Source organism: Dromaius novaehollandiae, chromosome 2 (assembly GCF_036370855.1).
Source record: "Dromaius novaehollandiae isolate bDroNov1 chromosome 2, bDroNov1.hap1, whole genome shotgun sequence".
Lineage (NCBI taxonomy): Eukaryota > Metazoa > Chordata > Aves > Casuariiformes > Dromaiidae > Dromaius > Dromaius novaehollandiae.
In genome coordinates this window covers 130,160,082-130,182,158 of record NC_088099.1, presented here as the reverse complement: position 1 = coordinate 130,182,158, position 22,077 = coordinate 130,160,082, and the positions used below count along the sequence as shown (strand labels likewise).

Below are 22,077 nucleotides of genomic sequence, written 5' to 3'. Positions count from 1 at the left end.
GTGAGTGCACACACTATGCAGTGCATGTAGGCGCTCTGAAGCATCAGGACATACCTGAGAATCCCATGAGTGCTGCGCAAACATCTTGTACAAATGCAGTAGGTGCCCTATGTTCCTATTCAGCCACATTGTTTTAACTGCACATTTCCAGGCCAGCTGGGCATGACACGCTCGATCCACCCAACGTGACCTGGGTATGTATCTTGCTAAATACTTTACAGATTCTTGTCCTTACTACTCTAAAGAGAACAAAGAGGGCATGTCCAGGGAAACACAAGCGGCGGACAGTAGCATGTTTTTTGCAGGTGCTGAGATTTCTTTGTGACTGCTATCATGAAGTGCTACCCGTAATTGCTCTGAGGACGAACTCTGCATATGACTAACTGTGGAGAGAAGGCAAGCTACAACTCACTTGGTGTAAAGACATACCCTTTGCATGATGTAGAGCCCCCATAAAAGAACTGTATTTTAGAGCTCCTTCTGAGCTCCTTCTAAGAGCGCCTTGGTTCAGAATAATGCCTGTAGGTACAGTCTACTGAAAAATGTAAGATAGTGAAGGTATCAGACTAGGGCTGAGTACAGACTTACCAATACAGAGGAAAGCAAGAATACACAAAGAGAAGACAAAATTGCCTGGGCAACAGATTTAATCTAGACTTCTTATCCTGTGAAACAAGAATACCTGAAAGAGAAAGATAGCAATGGAGAAAAAGGAACAAAGGTAAATAAGAAACTCAAGAGAATTTATTTTCCTCTGTGTTTCCCTATGATAAAAGAAAGAAGATTAGAAGAATGAAGTTGGTTAAAATGAAGATCAGCTTAACATTTACTTAAACACTGAAGAAAAACTTAAGTCGGTAGAGAAAATAGAACATACAGTAGCCAGGGTCCTGAAATGGCAGTCTGTTATCTGACTTCTGTTCCTACTTCTACTACTGATGTCCTGCTGCATTGCTTAGATGTATTATTCTGTGCTTGTGTTTACTCGTCCCTTGTCTGTCTTGTTTATCAGCACGAGACTGCAAACTCCTCTGGTTCTCACAGTTTTCATATGATTTAGGAGTTTTCACAGCAAGGCCCTGAGCTCATTATGGCACTTATGCTTCCTGTTCTTTCTTTGTACTGCCTCAATGCCTGGTAGTGCTATTAATCCCACTAATTGGTGCCACACATTTGAAAAATTAATTTCTCCTCCCCTCTCCCCTGCTTAGTGTGGCCATTCAGAACACTGAGAAATCTCAAGGCTGCAATGCAGTCCGTGTGAGCACGTTCTTTTCCCACAGGGAGCTCTGCTGTAGTTGATGAGGCCCTGATTTACAAGAGTAAGGCCTTAACTTGTAACCAGGCAGATTTAGTCTTCCATTAAAATTACAGCAATCAAATCACCAGGAAGCTTTAATTGGACAATCACTGTCATGGCTGGGAACTTACTTTGTTGTGTTAGAAACAAACAAGTAAAAATATATGCAAGTGTTTTGCAGGCATTGTTTTCTTAATAAAAAGAGTTAGAAAATGAAGTTAACAATGCTTTGGCTGGTATTAAAAATAGCTGTACAACCCAAAAGCCTAGAGTGCCTTCTCAAATTACCTTAGACAGTAAATAGATCTCAGCTTCTAGAAGTGCAGGGATTGTGAGTGGCCAAAGCCATTGCAGTCTTGATGGTAGAAATACCTGATGTGAGATGATAGATCTAACTGCAGTTAAAAGTACTGTTCAACTACCCTGCCTGCTAAAAATCACTTTTACTAGCAATTTAAAGTTCTCAATTGTTAATATGCTAATACTTATTTAAATATGTGATGAGAGCATCCACTTAAGGCTGTAGCTTTCTTGGAGAATATACTCCTTTAGTCTTTTAGAACCTAACTCAGAGGACAGCTAATGGATGTGCCAGTTACTATTCTGTGTAGCTTAGTGGGGCATGCCAACTGATTGCCTCTGACAGTTTACCTGGAGGAGATAGCCAAAAGTGCAAATGATTTTTGGAAATGTGCCAGTTTTGTTTATATGCTACTGCTACTTTGCTTGGGCAGGAAAGTGAATTAAAAAAATAGATCCATGTGATTCAAATATTAGGACTCACTGTTTATGATGACCTCTTTTAAAACTGTTTGTGTTTTTATTGCCATTTTTTCTCCCGTCAAAAAAAATTATTCATTAGTTTACATTTTTATTACACAGATTCATTTTTTTCCATATTTCATACTTGCATTTTGCATAGAATAAGAATGGCTTGAATATTGCTGTCATATATGTAACCTAGTTAACCTATAACTTATAGAGTAGAAAGTACATCCTGCTTATGTAAGCTGATATTTATTTAGCTGTCCTCATTATCTCAGACCTACTTTATTTGTGGGCATGATATGGTAAGTGTCAGCCTTAAGCCTGCGCGACCAATGCACTTGCTCTCCCAAAGGCCAAACAGCATCCTCTCATTTCAGAGACTTTTTGCAGCTCAGTATTGACATAGTTCTCAGTTTTCAACTGTTCTTTAAAGGTAGTGTGAGCAAAATTTTTCACATTACTTATTTAGGTGAAGATTCTGTGAAGGCTTGAGCCTGCAGGTAACTTTTGGACAGAACAAATCATGAGTAATCCATGAGAAAATCACGAAGATAAGACTATTTACATGCTTCAGCTTTTTTGCAGTAGCTTTATATACAAATCTAGATTTCAGTGAATCTCATTTCAGCGTGTGAGTCACGAAGTGCTGATGATATACCAAGAGCTAAAAAGGAAAAAGATAAAATAATCTGATCAATAATAGTTGGGTCACTTCTATGTTAGCTAATGTCTCTTTATGCACTTTTTTGTGCGTGCTTAGGATGCAGGGTATGCCACCTCAAATTCCTTCGTAATGACATGCTGCTGAGCAGATGAGAGTAGGTCTAAGAAAATGAAATTTATAGTCATCATTTTTGGTAGGTAGTGAGTTGAGCAGCAATGTGCAAATTAAATCTGGGCAGAAATTTTTAGTTCTTTTTTTGTTCTTGTTGAAAAGCACAGTTCCTTCAAGTTGTGTTATAGAGTCTGTTTTTAGAAGTAATATGTGATTACTGTGATAAATATAAAAAAGTGAACCAAAGTAAATTTGTGTGAGTGGTTTATAAACCTAACTTTGAAGTTTTTTTTTCTTTACTTTGAAGCTTAATTTTTTTAACATAGGAAATGAGATTTGAAACAAACAAACAGGAAATTTGTCCAAACGGAAAATGAAGAAGACAGAACCCAGCTATGTGCAGTTGTAAACCAGGGACAAATACAACCTCAGCCAGAAGGGGAATGTGCAGGTGTACAGTGCTGAGTGCTTAGAACATGCATTTGGCATTGGACCATCTCTTCTGTTAAACCTGTGCTCAGCTGTGTCCATCATATATTGTTAACAAAGTTTGATATTTTCCTATGTAGAATACAACAGATAAACTATTATTCCACATGGGCTCTTTTTTTCCTTCTTTTGTTGAAAAGAGAAGTCATTTTCTGGGGTACTCTTTTCTGGGTGTGATCATGTGACATCCAGCCACTGAGGAGGAAGTATCTTGTTTGAGAAAGTCTTTCACTCTTTCCTTTTCCTGAGAAGTTATGTGAGGATCTGCTCTTCCACACGGTGCTCCAGAGGAAGGGAAACATGCTTTGCAATATGCTGAGTCTGAAAGGGGTAAGAGGCTTGTCTTCTGCCTCCTCTGATGACGATCATTAGATCTCTCTGTGATTTGTAACATCACCTGTATAAATGGAATTGTGTGCTGGTTAGAGGTATTTTTTGGCTCTGTGATTCCAGTAGCCAAACATGGGTGAAAAATTCATTCAAAGAACAGTTCCACACGAGATGTTTTAACTATGCTTTGGCAAAGAGAATTCATGTCTGGATATGGAAGTAACTTGATTACTTGAATGGAAGACTGTGCTGATACAAGTGTTCAAATTGAATCTTCCAGAATTAAAATAAAGCATAATATTTCTTGCATGAATAAAGCTAAAGATTACTTAGACATCAGTGCTGTCCTTAGTGTGACTACTGAGTTATGCCTGCTGTTCTTGTATTTTCATGCCTTTTAGGGAATATTATGGTGTTTTTTTCTGGGTGTGTTTTTTAGCTGTGCAATAGGAATGTAATAGGTTTTCCTTCCTATATAAAGCTAGATATACAGCTGGTGAAGAACTCTACTATCTTGATATTATATTTTCATCTGCTGGCTTCAGCAAGCAAAAGGTACCATACTGAGCTAGGAACTGTCCAGACACATTGCAGAAGAGAACTCTTGCCCAAGGATTTTAGAGTTTTATTTCAAGGCAGCACAAAGCAGGTAGGTGAGGTAAGCAAATAAATGTGGTGACGGGATCTTGGAGGAGCAATATTATGTGCTTGCATTTTTCAGAAGATAAGCTGGTTGCCAGCTTTGTAAACCTAGATTTGTCTTTGTAGGAGCAGTCAATTAGGTGGCTTGCTGTTCATCCTTAGTAGACTATCTATTCTGCAGGGTTCTAGCCTTAGACTTGCCAGGTCTGTGTGTACTCAGACCTTGACACTGAAGTGTTTGCTTTTTCAGGAGAATCGCAGATCCATGGTCTGAAGAGTGTTCTATAACCCCAGGCCATTTGCGAACAGAGACAGAGGCATGAGGCAGCAACTGCTTGCACCTCCACAGGCCTCAGGCAGAGCAATGAACCTGGTAGTGCCAGTGGAAACCAGTTTGGGAACCCTGGCCAGGTGGCTCAGGGAGTGTGGTACATGGGCAGCTCCAGGCTCAGGGTTAATGTTTCCTTTCCTTAGCATTTCTGGTTTTGCATCTCTCAATCCTGGTTCTTAATGGTTCACGTTGCACTCTAAACCTGAATACTTCAAGCCTGCACAGTTTAGGTCAAAGTGGACATCTGTGTGTCTTTTTCCTTGTATAGAGCAATTTATTTTTTTAGTTTGAGTATGATGGGATATTCATTCTCAGAAGTCTCTCTGCTTTGAGCAGAAAAAATATCTTATTTTAATTTGGCTTGAAATGAAGAGATTATCCATGAAGGCAGAAAACGTTAGTGATCTGCCAGAACTTTGAAAACAATATTAAGAAAAAAAAAGGTATCATTAAAGCAGTTTCTCTGTCTTCTCGCTTGCTATACGGAAAGTCATACAAATAATTTTGGCTTAACTGATGGATGTTAAAAGTGCATATGGAAGCAGTCACAGCTGGATTTTATTTCAAATTGAACTGGAATTATTAATATATATTCCCAGTTGGGGCTGAAGATAAATGCAGGTACATTGATACCCAACAGAAATATGACAGCTGCCGGTATCCCATGGTAACACACAATGCATGGTAGTACATGAAATGCTGGAAGTTCCCCATGGGTATTAAAAAATAAACATTTTGGTAATGAATGCCAATGGATAAGTTAAAATAACTGCTAGTGTAAAAGTGTTACTTAAAATAGTAAGTGGAGAGATTTTTATTAGCCTTTTGCACATAGTATGAGTTATGTAGAGCCAAACTGATTATGACTGTGTGCTCTCATAGGCATTTGAGAGCTATCAGATATCTGCCTGCAGATATTCTTCAATGGCTTTGGTGATTATTCTGATAAGATACTATGTATCTTTCATTACCTGTAAAAGGCAAATTGGCATGACCTTTACTGTGGGGAAAAAAAGGATACAAGTACCTTTAAATTGTCAAATGACTGCTTATATGTGAAATAAGCTTTTGTATTCTTAACATGCTGTATTAAAACTAACTTGATCAATACTCAGTCTCATTTAAAGAGTTCCAGCCACATATGCAATATGTAAATTCTGCAGAAACCCCTTGTATTTTGCTGTGGTAGAAATGAATTTCCATATTTTCCTACGGCAACAAATTCTGACCTTTCCAAATCAGAAATCTGTGTTGTATCAGTGCATGCTAAACATTTAGTTCTATTTAAAAACTGACTACAATATTGGTATGAAGTCTCCTGAGACCAAGTCAATTTCTCACTGGTAAATAATAGGAAATTAAGATACATATGTGAATAGATATTCATCTATTCAAAGTGTATGAATAAAACTTTTAATTAGACTGAGTATTACCAGCAATTGTTTAGGTGCTGTATTAAAGGAAAGTTTCTAAATGACATAATTTAAGTAAAAGCTAAGCATCAGGGAGCATCCGTTAACCTCATTGGATTTTTTTTTAATAATCTCTACTGGAACAAGTTTAGGTTTAATTTATCTAGGCAGCTAAAGTCAGGAAAATTAAAATTTTATTAGAACTTCCCAACTGTGGACTGTGGTCCAAACTCCTGTTCTCCATTTCATGTCACATGCGATTGCTCTCTATTAACTGAGCTTTCATATGAATATTTTAAAAATTCTTGATCAAGATTAAAAAATTCAGGATACAATTTTAAAATTATTTTAGTAAACAGAACTAATACAAAATATTAAAAAACTTTGGCAATACACATTGACCAGCAGATTTATTTAAAACATCATCTCATATTTATCTTTTTATAGGACTTGAATAAATGGTGAAACATGTGGAAGACATGCAAGTGGCAGTTTCCATAAGCAAGGTTCACATTCTGGAATGAGCATCATGGCACAGCTCCATTTAAAATCAAGTTTTAATGTCTGAATGGGATTTTGTTGTAAAAGTGGCACTAAGTTAAAGAGGTACCCTACTGTTCATAGTTCTAGAGTTGCAGTTACGTGATTTCTCAAGATCTCCTTTTCTGAAGAAGACAACAAGGCAAAATCTATTGAGGGGCTGATCCAAGGAATGATGTGCCTGTAGTTACAAGACAAACTGCTAAAATTCCAGTGGAATCCAAGTTTTGTTAGTTGCATTATTAGATTGTAACACTGCCAGGGTAGTAGCAGGTTAATCAAAGTGGTGATCCAGAAACCCCATGAAACAAGGAAGAACTCAGGTGTAGTAATACATGCAAAAGCACAAAGAAAGGTCTGAAGTCTTAGCCAGCTCTAGAGCTTTAGTGTCAAATTGCCATTGTAAGCTGGTGTTGCTTTGCACATAGGCACAAAGTTTTGAATACTTCTCTGAGAGATGATGCTAGCAGTGTTTGAGAGATTCAAGTTTCTTGCTTCCTCTCCGAGCATGGCTAGAAGTGAAAAAGCCCTCCAAAGTGCCAGGGAACTGTGTCAATATTTTATCTAAATGCTGTTTAATAGCTACTGCTTTGTATGGTCTTACAAGCTTTTATGTCACTGGCTGAATTCCCATTTATTTATTTATTTTCTGTGCCATGACACAGGCTTAGCAGGCAGCATAGAAAGTTTCTTTCCACTGATACAGCATACCCTGGAGTTTAAAACAAAGTCCTGTGTGGTGGGGGGCTGTAGATTTGAATCTCCTCAGGCTGACATTAGCCTTATATTGTATATAGATTCCAGTATCCTGAGTGAGACCTAGACCTCATCTGCAGGTAGCAAGTATTGGCTTGACTGTGTTTGTAAGGGGCCTGTTATTGTACATGTATTAGTCATGGTCAGAGAACACCGACTAAGTCAGACCTCACAGGAGTCTTAGCTGTCAGTTCATGTAGACTTCATCAGGTTTTGCAGGATCTGAAAGACTCGTTGCTGTGATTGAGAAAGTTCTGCTTATGTGAATGAGGAGAAGAGTGGACTTCTGGACAATTAATAGGTCAAACAAACTGACATTTACTTAAAAAATAAGGTGGTCTGAGAGTGGGAGCTTATTGGGTCACAATGCATTCTGGTAACTTAGGTACTAGTTGTTCTATATTTTGTATACCCCTCTTTTTTGTCTTTAACGTCCTTTAGGCTCCTAAAGATGTGTCAGTCATGCTTTGATACCATCTTTAATGAAACCGAGCTTTGAAAGTATGTGTATGCAGGTGTTTATATATACATATACATACATATATATGTATGTATAATTTAAGAGAATCATTTAAAAAAAATTATTTACAGCATTTTCTTTGTTCGCCAAAATGTTTGTGAGAATTATCTTCCTTTAAGTTGTTTTTATGTCTGCAGGTGGTGGTTCTTCCTTTTCACTATCTAGCAATTATCAAATTCAATTTCTTGAACTTTTTTTAATAAAGAAAGCTGTGATTATCTTAACCTGGAAGATATATCCTTAGAAATCTCTTTTAGATCCCGTTATCTTCTCCAGCACCTGAGTGTCTAACCTCCACAGCTGTTTACATCCAAAGATTTTATTACATGAACAGAAGATCCTGTAATGGCCTTATAAAACCAACATTCTGAATTCTGTTTTTATGTTATTACAACTTTAACTGAGATTTAAATGAGTTTTGTAAATCTTCAAAAGTTATAATCTTCTATATTTAACAGATCTCTAACTTTAAGAAGCTCAAACTAATCTATATGAGTCCAATCCTATTCAGAAAACTGAAATCCCCTATCATTTTTGCTGCTCTTTTCCCGTAAGATTGCCAGACCTTTGTATGAAGCAAAGATGTAGATTTTCATTTATGCTAACTTAATATTCATGGGTATTTTCCACCTGCCATCTCATTCAGTCCAACACTGCCTGTTCAGTGTTGTTATTTACATTATACTTCCTAGCATTTTTTCCCAGGTATCCCATTACGTTTACTAGTGTATGTTTTGTAGTTTCTCATTACCAAGCATTCTGAAACCTCCAGTGCCTAATTGTTTTCTGTATCCAAGGGGAAAAGCATTGTTTATTTTCAGACATTGTAAGAAGTAGTTCTTATTGGCAGGTTTGCATGGATCTAGTTAGTAACTAGGAACTTTAGGATAGGAACTTTAGGAAACCATTGCTTTCATAAAAGTGGAATATTGGAACCAGTCTCCAGAGGTAAATGTTTGGTTAAAGAGAAGTAATCATATGAGAGCCCTAGCTCATTAGAGCCCTAGCACTGAAGAAAGAGGTTTGTATCTCTACCTTTTTCAGGCATTAGCTAGGACAATCTTGGTAAAGTTTGTGTCCAGACTGCAAGTATTGCCGATTTGGTGAATATCTGCATATGAGCTGTTCCTTTCTCCCCATGATACTGTCCAGTACATCCAGTGCACGTGTGACTCCATCTGTTTGGAGGAGTAGTGGAAGGTTGTCCAGTGATGCTGGTAATGAATTCTGTGAAAAAGACTCCTATAATGGTGATATGTTTATCTTAAGAATGTGCTGATATAAATTACCGAAAGGATTTAAAGTTGTGTATAGTAATTGCAGATTTTTTGGTGTCTACATTAGAGTGTAATTCCGAACCCTGCATGAGATGCTGGTGTCCCTCTGCAGTTCATAGAAGAATTAGAAACTATTTAGAATGAGTTAATAAATATCATGAACAATTAAGTTTTATATTCCAAAGCACCATCCAAAACCTTATCTAGGCAGGCAAAGAACCAATTTGCTCAGATTTTAGAACACTGAATCCTCTTGGATTCAGATTGGGATCTGCTGTCTTTCTAAAAAACACTGATGATGGTTTTCTTTTCTTTAAAAACAATGTGGTCAGAAGAGATGGTCACAGAACCCCTCTTTCATTCCCTTGCTCAGGAGCTATGAGATCCTGCCTTCAGTGCCCTCCTCAGCCTGCAGGCATCAGACTTGCATCTCTTACCTCCCAGGAGAGTGACACCAGCTTGTAGCATAGTTATTCAGGCACATATCTTGGAAAGTAATCCTGACTTCTGATCACTTCTGCATGATTTGCTCTGCTTGATAGTAAAGCATCTGGCTTAAACGCCTTAGGTACATCAGATTACAAAAGTTCACTCTATTATAGATTACAATTTATATATCTGGAGTAGTTTTAAACTGGTGGTATCTATATTACAGAGATTGTCAAGATGGAGTTCTGGTTTTGGGTAACTAAATTTCCCCTAACTCTCAGTTTAGATAATGAAATCATTTTATTGGCCAGTAGTGTTCCTAGTACAATTTTGTATAACCATACAATCCTTGGATGTTATTATTTGAAATCTGGTAATAAAACCCATAACTTCAATTTTAAATGACTGAAAAATTAAACTGATCTCCTCAGTCTCTTTTGTAATAAGCTACACCCAGTTAAAAAAACAAACAAACAAACCATAATTATCCATTAGATTGTGCTGGTATTTCAGATGTAAATTTATTGTAAGGGACCTCATTAAAGAAAGTGTATATATAGAAGTGGAAATAAACATTATTTCTAATTCTAAATTTTACGGCCAGTCTATGATTCTAGTATGTTAATTTGATGGGTAATTTCAAAACAGCTTGTATAGTAAAGCCAACACCTAAGTACCACTTTGTACAAAGTGAGAATGATTTAAACACCAATTCAAAGTCTGAATTGGGTGACAGCTTCAAAGTGACCCAAGAGATCTGGAGAGGTATGCTGAAATTTGCCCTGTGGACATTCCAGTAAAACTAGAATTTGTTTTTTTAGAACTGCAAAGTACTTAAACACTGGAAATCTCAATGCATATATGCATACACATGAGAGATGGCCAGCAAGATTGGCTGTTTCAGACCTTAGGCCTATGACCCTCGAGTTCTGTTTTTCACTTGCACTTCCAAAAAGTCATATTTATATTAGTATACTTACTGTAGTTATATTATACTAATTTGTTTTGTTGTTGTTGTTTTGTTGTCTTCTGTCATTTATGTGTGAAAACAGGTTTAGGAATTTTCCTTGTGCCTTCTGGTAAATTGGTCTTTGGACAAATGACCATTTGATGTCTCATAGTGTGTCTGCTATGCTAAGAACACTGTAGGCAAAGCTACATGTCTCAGCTTACTGAAGGATGTAGGATCCTGAAACATGTCTAAAGCTCACTGGTAAATCTTGAGTGTGATTCTCTTTCCTTCTCTTCTGCTGTATTGGTAACTGCTTAGCATTCTTCTTTGCTGTAGTATGCAATATTAACATACTCATAGTAACTTCTTCAGGAAATCCTTGTTCAGAAAAGACAGCTGCAGAGCTCTGCTGGTTTTCTACCTCGGGTTCCATCACATAGTGCTGTGGTTTTCCATAAAGTTGATAGTTTTTAAAATAGAAATGGAAAAAGCTGTAGGGAACTGATTTTAACCTACTTTTTAATGTTAATTGTTGATATGTAAATGTCATATTGTCATTTTCTATTCTCTTCAATACTGCTATACCAAGAAAAGATTGAGTAGAATATCAGACTTTTTTAGTGTGATTATTCATCATTAGTTTTTGTTGTACAACTAGCAAAATATTGACAGGTGTTTATTTAGAATGATGAAATACAAAGGGGAGAAGTTTTAGATTATTCATTTGAATGTCAGTGTTTCATATATATTAATGTCAATGTTTCATATATATTAAAGCTCATTTTGTGTTCTGTGTAAACTGTATTAAATTGATGAATAGCTTATGTGAGAAATTCGTGACCTATGCACATTTATAACTTGTAAGATCCAGCACAGCCTATAAAATTACATTGTAATTTTTGAGCATATAAATATTTTTCACAAACAGAAGGAGTTTATGTTTTTATGCTTATGGGAAGAGTTTAGTTTGCATATTATGAATAATGAATATGTTACTTACCTAAGTTGTCCAGCCATTGCAATGATAACGAATGTATTCCCTTGAATATATGCATAACACCAGAGAATCTATTTCACTTTTTTGCATATGTACCCATAATTAAAAGGAACATATTGACTAGATTCAATATTTTCAGCAATGCATGTTTTCAGCCTAAGAGCAGAAAATCCTATTCTGTAATGAGGAATTGATACCAAGCCAATCAAGAATGTGAAGAGTGATTCTCAAACACAGGCATATTAGATTTGTGTTGCTACTAGGTACTTTTGTGATTATCCACAAGGCAAAAATGTAATCTCATTATTCAATTGTGTATGTTATATGTGTACAGGAGATGGAAGAGTAGTAGAGACCCATATGAAAGCGGGAGAGGGGATCACAGCAACAGGTTATCAGACCCGTGGTTCTTAAGAGTTTGCTTTAAAAATTGGTTTGGCAATGCCTACTTTAAGGCCCTGCTGCTGTTGGAGCAACAAACTCCAATTGCAGTAAAGAAAGGGGGGTTAGGGAATGTTCCTTCTGTCCTACAGATATGCTGGTCCCTTTGCTGATAGAACCAATAGTGCTTCAGGCAACTAATGGGGCAGGTGTGCGGCCTTCTCATGAGAGAAGTTCAGGTAGACTTTCACCAGAGTTGCACCAAATCATCTCTTCTGTCAGAGAAAATTAAGAGTACCTTGTTGAAAACTAGGTTTTTAAGTAATATGAAATTTGAACTCTTAATTCCTAGACCAAATTTATCAATGTCGTACTTCTGGTACAGTGTTTTTAGAAATAATAATGAGACTTATGTTGAAAAAAGTATAAAATCATGTCTTGCTTAATGATTTTCTTTAAGGACTGACAAATTAGGCAGTTTAATTCTCCTAAATTGTGAAAATGGGAATCAGCAAAAAGCATTAGAGGTGATAAATGTTCAACATGTACCTTTTCATCTGGTAGTTTATCAGCAGTATATCCAATATGTGATTCAGTTCCGAAACTTTATTTACATTTTTTAACTTTATTGGGATTAGTGATCCAGTTTAAAAAAAAAAAAGACAGGTGTGGTTGGTTATTGCATACATTTTGAGAATGCGTATTGTCTTAATTTAGGACTGGATGCAATTGAAAGGGCTTTTATCTATCTTCAAATCATTTATATAGTTAGGTTCTAATAAAGGACTAATGGTTTTCTGGATGGGCTCCTGGAAAGAAATGCATAAAATTCTTTAGTTACAGAACAGTGATCTAATTCACCATGGCATTTTAAACATGCAACTAGCTTTATAATCATTTACTTCTGATGTGTCAAAACAGTCTTTAAGTCTTACGTCTTTTGCTGAGTCAGTCCTTAATATACCTTTTGTTTTTTTTTGAATACAACCTTATCCTTCAGACTTCCAATTATAAACCCTCAGTAACTGTTACTGTAGTGGTACCCACAAAAGATACCTACCACTTTAGTTCCTCCCTCAAAAAATCCCATCTGTTTTGGGTAGGTAGAAGCTAAGTCAGCAAAGTCTACCTTGGAAATGTGCTGCAATTTTTTAACACTTCCAGTAATGAATCATAGAATGAAGTGGAACAAGTGGCTTTTCTGTCACCTTAGACATTGAAATTTGGGTAAGATCACTTCAGTTAATCAGAGAAATACCAGACATGTTGAGTTAGGTTTTAGCAAAGGCAGTGACAAGCAGTGAGTAAAGTTTTATGGCCTGTAATTTAAAGAAATCAACCGGGTTGTAATAACCTGTCCTAGCCTTTATCTGTGAGTATATTCCTTTCAATGTAGATTCTACAAACCTTCCAGAAAACCAGAGCAATAGTCTTCATTTTGTCTTGGATGAACTGTGAGGTGCTTTGTCTTCAGGGTAGAATTTCCACCCATTGATAGAGTGGGTGGAAGCTGATGAAGATTTCTGAATAATTTTTATAGTGTTTCTGCTTTAAAGTGAACTTACCCTTGTTTGATAAATTGTTAAAGTTCAGGTAATGATATGGTAAGCACCTCAACTGTGGTATTGTTATGCAGAGAGATAGGGCTGCTGAAAGAAATGTATATTGTCATAGGAAATTTTTGTGATTGAAGAACTGTAGAGGAAAAAGTGAAATTGTTGACAGCATATCTGAGATATCTTTAATCGTTTGTTCTTCTAATATGAAGTAGTTAATGTTTTACAGTAAGTTGGTACCAGTGATCTCCCTTTTGATATCATTCTTGTCTAAAATGATTGAGTGGAAAAAAGGACTTTTTTTTAATAATAAAGCCAGAGAGCAAAGGTGTTTGAAGCTATTTTGTGAATTCAGAAGGGGTAATAATACATTTGGGACAAAGATATTTGAAATACTAAACAGAAAATATGAAGGAAGAAATTTGCAAAGAATGTGAAAGTGAAAAATATAGCAAGAGGTTTAGGTAGCAATTGCTCACGTTATGATCTGCAGAGCAGAGTTGGATAAATTGTCGTGAGATTACTGACTGAAACTTCAGAATTGTCCACCATACCTCATCTATGCAAAAAGTTTTCGTTCTTGAGTTGCCAAGTGTGACTGAATGATTTATATCTCATCAACCATTACACACAAGAGTTGTGTTTGTATCAGATAGGGCTAGCTCATCTAAGGGGTTTGTAGTGGAAAGAACGTATTGTTTCCATTCTGCTCTCCAGAGTCTGCTCCCCAGGTAAGGTTAGTAACATAGTCCCAGAAATTGTTCTTATGTTATTGAACTAGTGGCAAAGAAACTTTCAGGTATTTAATGGAATACATGAGCTGTTAGGGAAGACTGTTAGCTATTCAAAATATGTTTGTTTTCAGAATCCCTCTTACTATTCTCATTGTATGAACCAAAAGTTTACCAATTTTCTGTGTTGGGAGTTGTTATCATCCTGATTTGAGATATGAAAAAGGCAGTTTGAGACTCAGAATGGTAATATTGTATGATTGAAACCATTACTTCTACTTCCGTGTTGTGGAGTTACTTATCAGCATCACCTCTGGGGGAATTTTGTTTGCACCAGAACTTTGAGGGCCATAACATCAGTTTTGTATTTTCTCTTTAGTTGTACTTCCAAAGTAATTTCTTTGCAGGGTATGTGCTATAATATGTACTGCAGTTTTGTGACATTAAATTTAGCTGCATGGCTGGGGCTAAAATGGCAGGAATGAGTAGTGTTGGGGTTTTAAATGAAGGAAGAGTTTGTATGAACAGTTTTTGTCAATTCCAGGTAAATATCTGAATATTTTTGCAAACACCGAAGCTGAATAGGACTAGTAATCCTTTGGGGATTTGCTCCCAACTGGTTGTCTACCTCTTGATTAGTCTGAAATGAGTTGTGTAGTGCAGGAACATGGCTAGTGTTTATACAGAGATTTGTTTTATGTAGAATAATTTATTTTGTAGGGAGGAACAGTGATGATAATTTCATGAACACTTAGAATGCCTGGAAGTCCATTTTGAATATATTCTGCAGTGTGAATTTCTTCTTTTAATTCTGATTTCTCGAGTAGATTTAAAGCCTAGCTACTTTCTGAAATAAAGATGCTGATATTTTTCCTTTCATTGCCACAGAATGTTTTTTCTTGTGGTAGAGCCAGTGATGTTTACCTGTCTGTTCTCATTTCAGAATTGCAAACTTTTCCTTTAGCCATTACAAATAAAAACTGATAAATTTTTTTTCTTCATTTTCCGTGGGCATAAAGCAGAAAGCAATTCTAGAGGTGGCAATCACTAAAACTTTCTCTATTAAATTTCCTTTTCTTACACAGTTTTCACTCTGTTTTACATCTTCTTTGTTCACACAGCCTGTATGAAGTGATCAGCAAACCGAAATTTAGATGTCTGCCTGTGTTCTAAGTGTCTAAGCTCCTATGGATGCAATGGATGCTCCTATGGTCAATGGGTGTCTAGTCAATACAGTCAGTGGAGCCCGGAGAGGAATTCTGTATACCCTAAGTGGGCATACATTCACTAGTCAGCTGAGCAGCTCTCTAGGCTCCGTTGACTTCATTGACTAGATCGCCATAGACATCTGTGTGAAGACTCTGGTATTTAATTGTTTTAATTTTGAACTGAATACCACCCAAACCTTGTAGTCTAAGCTAAGCCATCTGGTCTCTTTATTTGGTCAGGAGAGAGAGACAGACGTCTGCTGAGGGCAATTCACTCCACCTATTTCAAACATCTAATTTAAATCATGAAATGATAGCGTAATAGAGCCAAAATCTCTGCCCATTCTACCATAGTCCATAGAAGTCTATATTATGAAAAATAAAACCTGCGATTGTTCTGTGGTTACTGTTATCAATTACAGAGCAAGATAGAATGCCTCTTAATTAACTTAATTACCTGATAGGTACACTTAGACATAGCTAATTAGAGCTTTCTTGTAATTGGGCCTATGATTAATAGACTATGAAGACTCTTTCATTTGTATTAAATGCATGGACAGTCACTGGAAAATTAAAATTTTAAGCCTGCATTGAATCACTGATAGAGCACCTCAGGACAGCACAATCATGAAAGATTACTTCTTTATAAAGAATTAGTTTATTAAGTCACTGATTCAGACCTGATTCAAGATCTTTTGCAGCCTTACTAATATATGCATGATTCCCTCTCATAGGAATATTGACAGATCAACGTTTGCAAGTTTCTTTTAAAACAGTCGAGCTTATGTAGTTTAATAAAACTAGTGAGTATAAAAACATATGAGTATATGCTTACAGGAGAAACTAAAAGTAGCTGGTTTTATTTCAGTTTTGTATAGTGCAAGGTGCGATCCTTGGAGAAGTTAGTTGCCAGTTTTTCTGGAACTCATCACATTTTTGCCCATTTTTTCTCATTCTAACCAGGACAGCACCTAATTTGGGATGATACAGTAGGGAAACAGCAGAAATGAATATATTCACCCTACTGCTGTAGCCTCTAGTTATCATGCAGATTCCCTTTTACTCCTTTTCTGTGCTGCAGCATATCAGGGTGGGAATTAACATCTACAGACCTTTGAGTTACCAGGCTTCTTCACCCATTATACAACTAGAAAGGGGAGACTGAAGAGAGCCCCACTGGTAGAAAAGACGAAAGGATATAGAGCAAAAGGTGTAGGCAGCAATGGAAAGAAGACAGGAGGAAATAAATTAAGGGTAATGAGCAATTCATCTGGCAGCATGGAGACCCAATCTGTCATATGACCTGTTTTCATTGTTGTGATACTGCATACTGTACCTGGAAGAATATGTTGTAAAGGTAGATGAAAAATTATTTTTCTTCTTATTTGAATTAGATTAAATTGGAAAAAATAGAAAATGTAAAAATTTGGACTGGAAGGCAAAGAGTTGAGCTAATATTTATTAGGGACATATAAACATCTTGCATTTTTGTTCTTATACATAATAAATTGTTGAAACTTACCTGTTGGATTGTGCATCATGAAATGAATCTCAGTTAGCTTCAATGAGCTTGTGCCATTTTTATTGTGCTGTTAATGCAGAGGTGGCTTCATTTGAGACTAGCTGGTCTTTTTTCTTTTCTCTTTCTTGTGAAAACTCACCTGCTTAGCACATTATGAGTTAGATCAGACTGCTACTAACCTTAAAGGAATTCTATTTTTGTAACCTGTTGTATGCTTTAGTTTTTCTTATATAATAAGTTCACTTCTGTAATCTTTTTTGAACTATTGTAAGAGTATGTTTAGAGTAGCATGGAGTATGTTATTCCAGCTGTCTACCAAGATGTTGTTTGAGTAACAGATAAGAACATCAAATAAACTGTGGTTAGTTTCAGCAAAAGTTTAAGACATTTTCTCTTTTAATGGGGAGGGGTGAAAAGATGAGAATTCCTCTAAGAGAGTTTCCAAACTGTAATATGCATTTCACTGAAGGTGAGGTTTTTTGCTTTGACATGTCTGCTGAGTGCTCACTTAGTGGAGTGCCTACATGAAGTTCCTTTTTTTTTTTTTTTTTTTTTTTTTTTTTTCCCTTTCTCCCCTTGGCCAAGCAACCAAATACAGGCAGATAATATTTCTCCTGGCAATTGCCTATCTGCTGGGGATGATGAGTGGTGCGGGGGGGTGCTGAATGGATGGAGTTAGGTCTTTTGTTGGACTTGGTGGCAGAATGTCGTAGGAGGACTATGGCAGTGGGGATCATGGAGTTGGGATCCTGCTTCTGGGATCTCTGATAGTGTTTGTGGCAGGAGGATGTGCAAGCAGCTGCATGCAAATATGGATTTGTGAGTAGACTATATCTGAAGCTATTATCACTGCTGTTACTATTGCTGGTTGTTGTGGGGATGCTCTTTGCAAATTCCATGAAGTTCAGGAACACTGCTGTAGTAAACAGGAGATCTTTCTAACATCTTCAATGGAGCAGCTTGAGAAACAAATCCCTAACAGTTTCTTTGCTCCTCTTTTGCAATGAGCCATAGTAAACAATAATGTCTTGCTTATAATGCCAGGCTTAATATCTGAGCCACCTTTTTATATTGACTTTAAATTATATTGACTTTTAATACCATCTCTGGAAGTGCTTGAGGCAAATCAGTTTGAGACTTACTGCAGAAATCAGTTGTATTTTGTTTGGAACTACCTACTATTTGCAGTTTATGAGGATTCGAGCAGTGTTTTCTTTTTCTGTTTATGAGTACAATATTGATACAGCTCATTTGTTAGTCTAGACAGATGAAAATAGCCTCTATCTGTATTTCTTTTAATTTTTTCTAACTGCTCTTACAGAATGAACCAATTCTTTATGCCCTGGGCCAGCACAAGTCTCTGTATCACTTAGGCCCTATTATAAACATGTAAATAGTAGATAAAGAAGTGGTCCTTTTGAACAGGACCTAATTTCACTTCAAGAAATTTTGCAGTAGCACTTTTTTACCTCATGCTATAGTGTTCTTCAGTTTCAGTGCTATGTATCGATATAAGGTAAGGAATCTTGTAATCAGCTTTATCTTGTTAGGTTTGTTTTTGTTAATTAAAGACCATTTCTGCCCATGACAAATACGTCAGTGATAGCAGTAGCTATCACAATGCTACAATGCGGGTAGCAAGCATTGTTCTTACATTGACATGCAGACATTCTAAAATTTTTCAGCTCTGTTATCTTCTTAATGCTACATTAATTTCATAATGTATTAACAGATTGTTACCCATACATCTCTTCAAAAAGTTAACAGTATCAATGCATGTCTCTTAATTCTCATCATCCTGTTTTTATTAATTTAAGACAGAATATTCAAAATTTCAAACCATCATTTAGAGAAATGATTTAAATCACAAGTTACCTGTTACAGACTGACACTTTTCTGTTTGTAATAGGTTCCTCTGTGTGTAATGGAATTCCTGCTGCTATTGTGGTCCATTACAAGCACAAGATTACATCTCTCCACTTGTCACTAATTCTGCATTTTGGCAGGAAATAAAAAGGTTTGCTGTTAGAGCATTGCCAAGCAACCAAAAATGAATTACTCCAACTTCTGGACTTTTCTCCATATGATATATACCAGAGGGTTTCTCTTACATTCGTGAGAGACAGTCTAGATGAAGTTACACTCTAAAGCTTTGCCATTTCTAAGTTTAGTAGCTCCATTTTTTCCTGTAGATTTCAATTTCAAAACCAAAGACACTTTTTTTGATTCTCTGTAGATAGTTATAAAAAATCACATCACAGATGATCTTCATTTAATGTTTTTAAGAAATGAGATTGAGCATATTTTCTCCTCTTTGTTTTCTAAAATTAAATTTCTCTCTCTCAAATGGAAAGCTTGTTTCTATTTCATTTTTGCTTAAACCTAATTCTTTACACAGTTACTTGAATAAAAAGAACAAAAAATCTTAAAGTGGACCAAAATAACTTGCTGCCTCTTAAAGCACTGCATGCTGTTACTCATGTTTACTAACTTTCGTTATACTCCCTTTTAACTATCTTTTCCAACACAACTGACTGTTACACCAAGTAACTACTGGTATTTAAAAAATTATTCATTAAATAAAGTGATGAATAAAATATGAAAAACGTGAAGAGGAGACAGATTTAAGTGTATGGAAGTTATGATAAGATATATGTGTGGGGATAGACAAAGAGAATAAATGCTCTTGGTAACTTACTTACCCATTTCTTTTTGTCCTGATTTTGTTGTATATTGTTGTAATTTTTTGACTTTTGTGGAGCTTGTTTTGTTTTGCAGTGACAGCTACAGATATCCTGTGGAACTATATGGATGTTAAGGTCCCTTCCCACATTAGTAATAGATTTCCATGCATTGTTAGTGCCCAGCATAGAACCACAGATTTTTTTCTACATTCCTAATCCATGAGTCACGTAGGGAGTCAGGAAGGACCTCAGCAGCAATAAGGAGTGAGAGAGCCTCTCTTTCTGCAGCCCCCCAACACCAGAGTGTACAACAGCAATAAGAAAGTGTGAATACATGGAGTGGGAATGACTCTGTTGACATTGGTGTTGCATCCATTTCTACAGTGATGTAATAAGATTCTCATCAAAAATTATGTCTGTGAGAAAGAATGCCAGATTTGCTTGGTTTCATGCAGTCATGTTCTGTAGGACTGACTTTAAAAAATGGCTGTGCCCATTTGATCAGACTTATGAGTTCCTGGATCTGAATGCATACTCTGAACTGATTCTGTTCCATGTCTGGGTGGGATCAAGAAATGCACCAGCCCTCCTGATCTACCAGTTTCCATGCAAAAGAAACTTGGCTATGCCGGTCAGAGAGGAACTATTCACTGTTCTGAAAGGTGATTGTTCTGAATGGTTAGATGAGTGGGATTCAATTTGTTTTAGGTAAATTGTAGTAGGTAATTCTAGTAGGCTAAGAATACTACATATGTGGATACTTCAGAGGGCAAAGCTAGCTGTAGTTTATTAAGAGATTGCTGTTTCCAGCTCTTTTCTCAAAAGTTTAAAACAGACTTTTCCTTTATTAATACTTCTTTACTTTTAGGCAAGTATAAGGTTAGATGCAGTATTTCACTAATTTTTTTTTTGTTTTAATTTTCTGAAGGAGTTGATGACCAAGCTGATAACAGAGACACCTGACCAGCCAATCCCATTTCTAATTGATCATCTTCAGTCTAAACAGGGGAACCGCAGTCAACTTCAGAGAACGTTGTCTGGATCTGCTGCCCTTTGGGCAGAGAGTGAAACATCAGGTGTGTATGAAATGCTTTTATGTTCTGTATACTGGAAAGGGCTAGTCTTCAGTATGATCTTTCCATACTTTTGTTCTTGATTGCCTAGATGCCTGCACACCTACTGTACATGTACTACTCCTTAGTATAGTGCATGCATAATAAATCCTGTTTGTCCAGTGTATACTGGATTTAATGTATTTTGCTGATTATCAGGTCAGCCTGTAGATGTATGATGTGAGGATGAGTAAGAGTTACAGGGATGGAAACAGCCCCGGTCTCAATGAGAAAGCAGGTTCATCTAAATTTCCTTTGATTCCCTCCCCTGCTCTTCTTTCTGCTTTCCTGTTCCATTGTCTTTGTTCTCCTTTTCCCTCCTGTGGTAGATTTGTGCTTGAGGATAGGCTATATTGAGATTTTTTTTTAATAATACACATTTTAACACTCCTCATTCCAACATTTATTAGTACTTTATGAACACCAGTGTGAATACTTTACCTTTTGAGATCTTCAGAAGCATAAAAAATCTTCTGAAATAATATTTACTCTGATTTTAAAATAGAAATTTTAACTGATATTCTGGTATAAGCTGTTATTAGAAAGTTGGTTTGATATTTTAAAAATTGACCGATTTCTCAGAAATTTCTTAATTTTTATGTTTAGGAAATTCAAAGAAATGATAATATGAAATGTAGCATAAATCAGAAACAGGAGAACAAAAAAAGCTGAGTTTGTTTTGAGTTGACAGGACATACTATTTTCTGGATTAATTATTTATCTAATCCTTGAAAAATGATGCCATGAATGTTTTAATTGCCTGATCTTATTCTTTCAACAGAAAATAAAGGAACAAGGAGAGATTTCAGAAGTTATGATAAACCTTGGCAGGTAAATGCAAAGAAGCCTAAAAAATCAAAGAGTGATCTTGCCGTGTCCAACATTTCTCCACCGTCACCGGAGTCCAAGTCATGTAAGGAAGTTTCAGTCCATTATTAATTGGTGCATCCTTCCAAATCTTTAGTATATTTTTCTGTTGAATTAGGATTAAAATGAAAAGCAAAATACAGGTAGTTGAAATGGGTAGATATAAACATTAGAAGAGTTTGGCTCTTGCTTTATTTTCACTTGCATTGTGAATTTTTAATCATACTCTATGTTGTCAGATATAATTAAGATAGAAGAATATTTGGGCTGTCATGTGCAATTTTACATTCAGATGCTGGTTTTGATTTGATGTTTTTCTTTCCATTATCATTTTACATGTGTAAAATCTATTCTTTAGATAGTGGTTCTAATAGATTTTTCAGTGGGTCAGGTGATGCAAGACCATGAATTGTCAACACATTTTGTTCAAGATACGGGGTTGGTGTCAGCAGAGTAAGTACTGCTCTGAGAGTTGCTGAAGGAGTCTAAATGTACACT

The 22,077-nt window shown here is 36.2% G+C and overlaps 1 protein-coding gene across 5 annotated transcripts in view; it reads left to right on the top strand.

Moving 5' to 3' along the window:
• Window positions 1–22,077, top strand: part of C2H8orf34 (chromosome 2 C8orf34 homolog) — a 191,392-nt gene that overhangs the window by 9,303 nt on the left and 160,012 nt on the right. For all 5 annotated transcript variants that reach the window (XM_064507424.1, XM_026115237.2, XM_064507425.1 and 2 more), the window contains exons 2-3: window positions 20,529–20,676; window positions 21,494–21,625. In XM_064507424.1, the coding sequence (XP_064363494.1) occupies window positions 20,529–20,676; window positions 21,494–21,625 (280 nt within the window). The remainder of the gene's footprint in view (window positions 1–20,528; window positions 20,677–21,493; window positions 21,626–22,077) is intronic.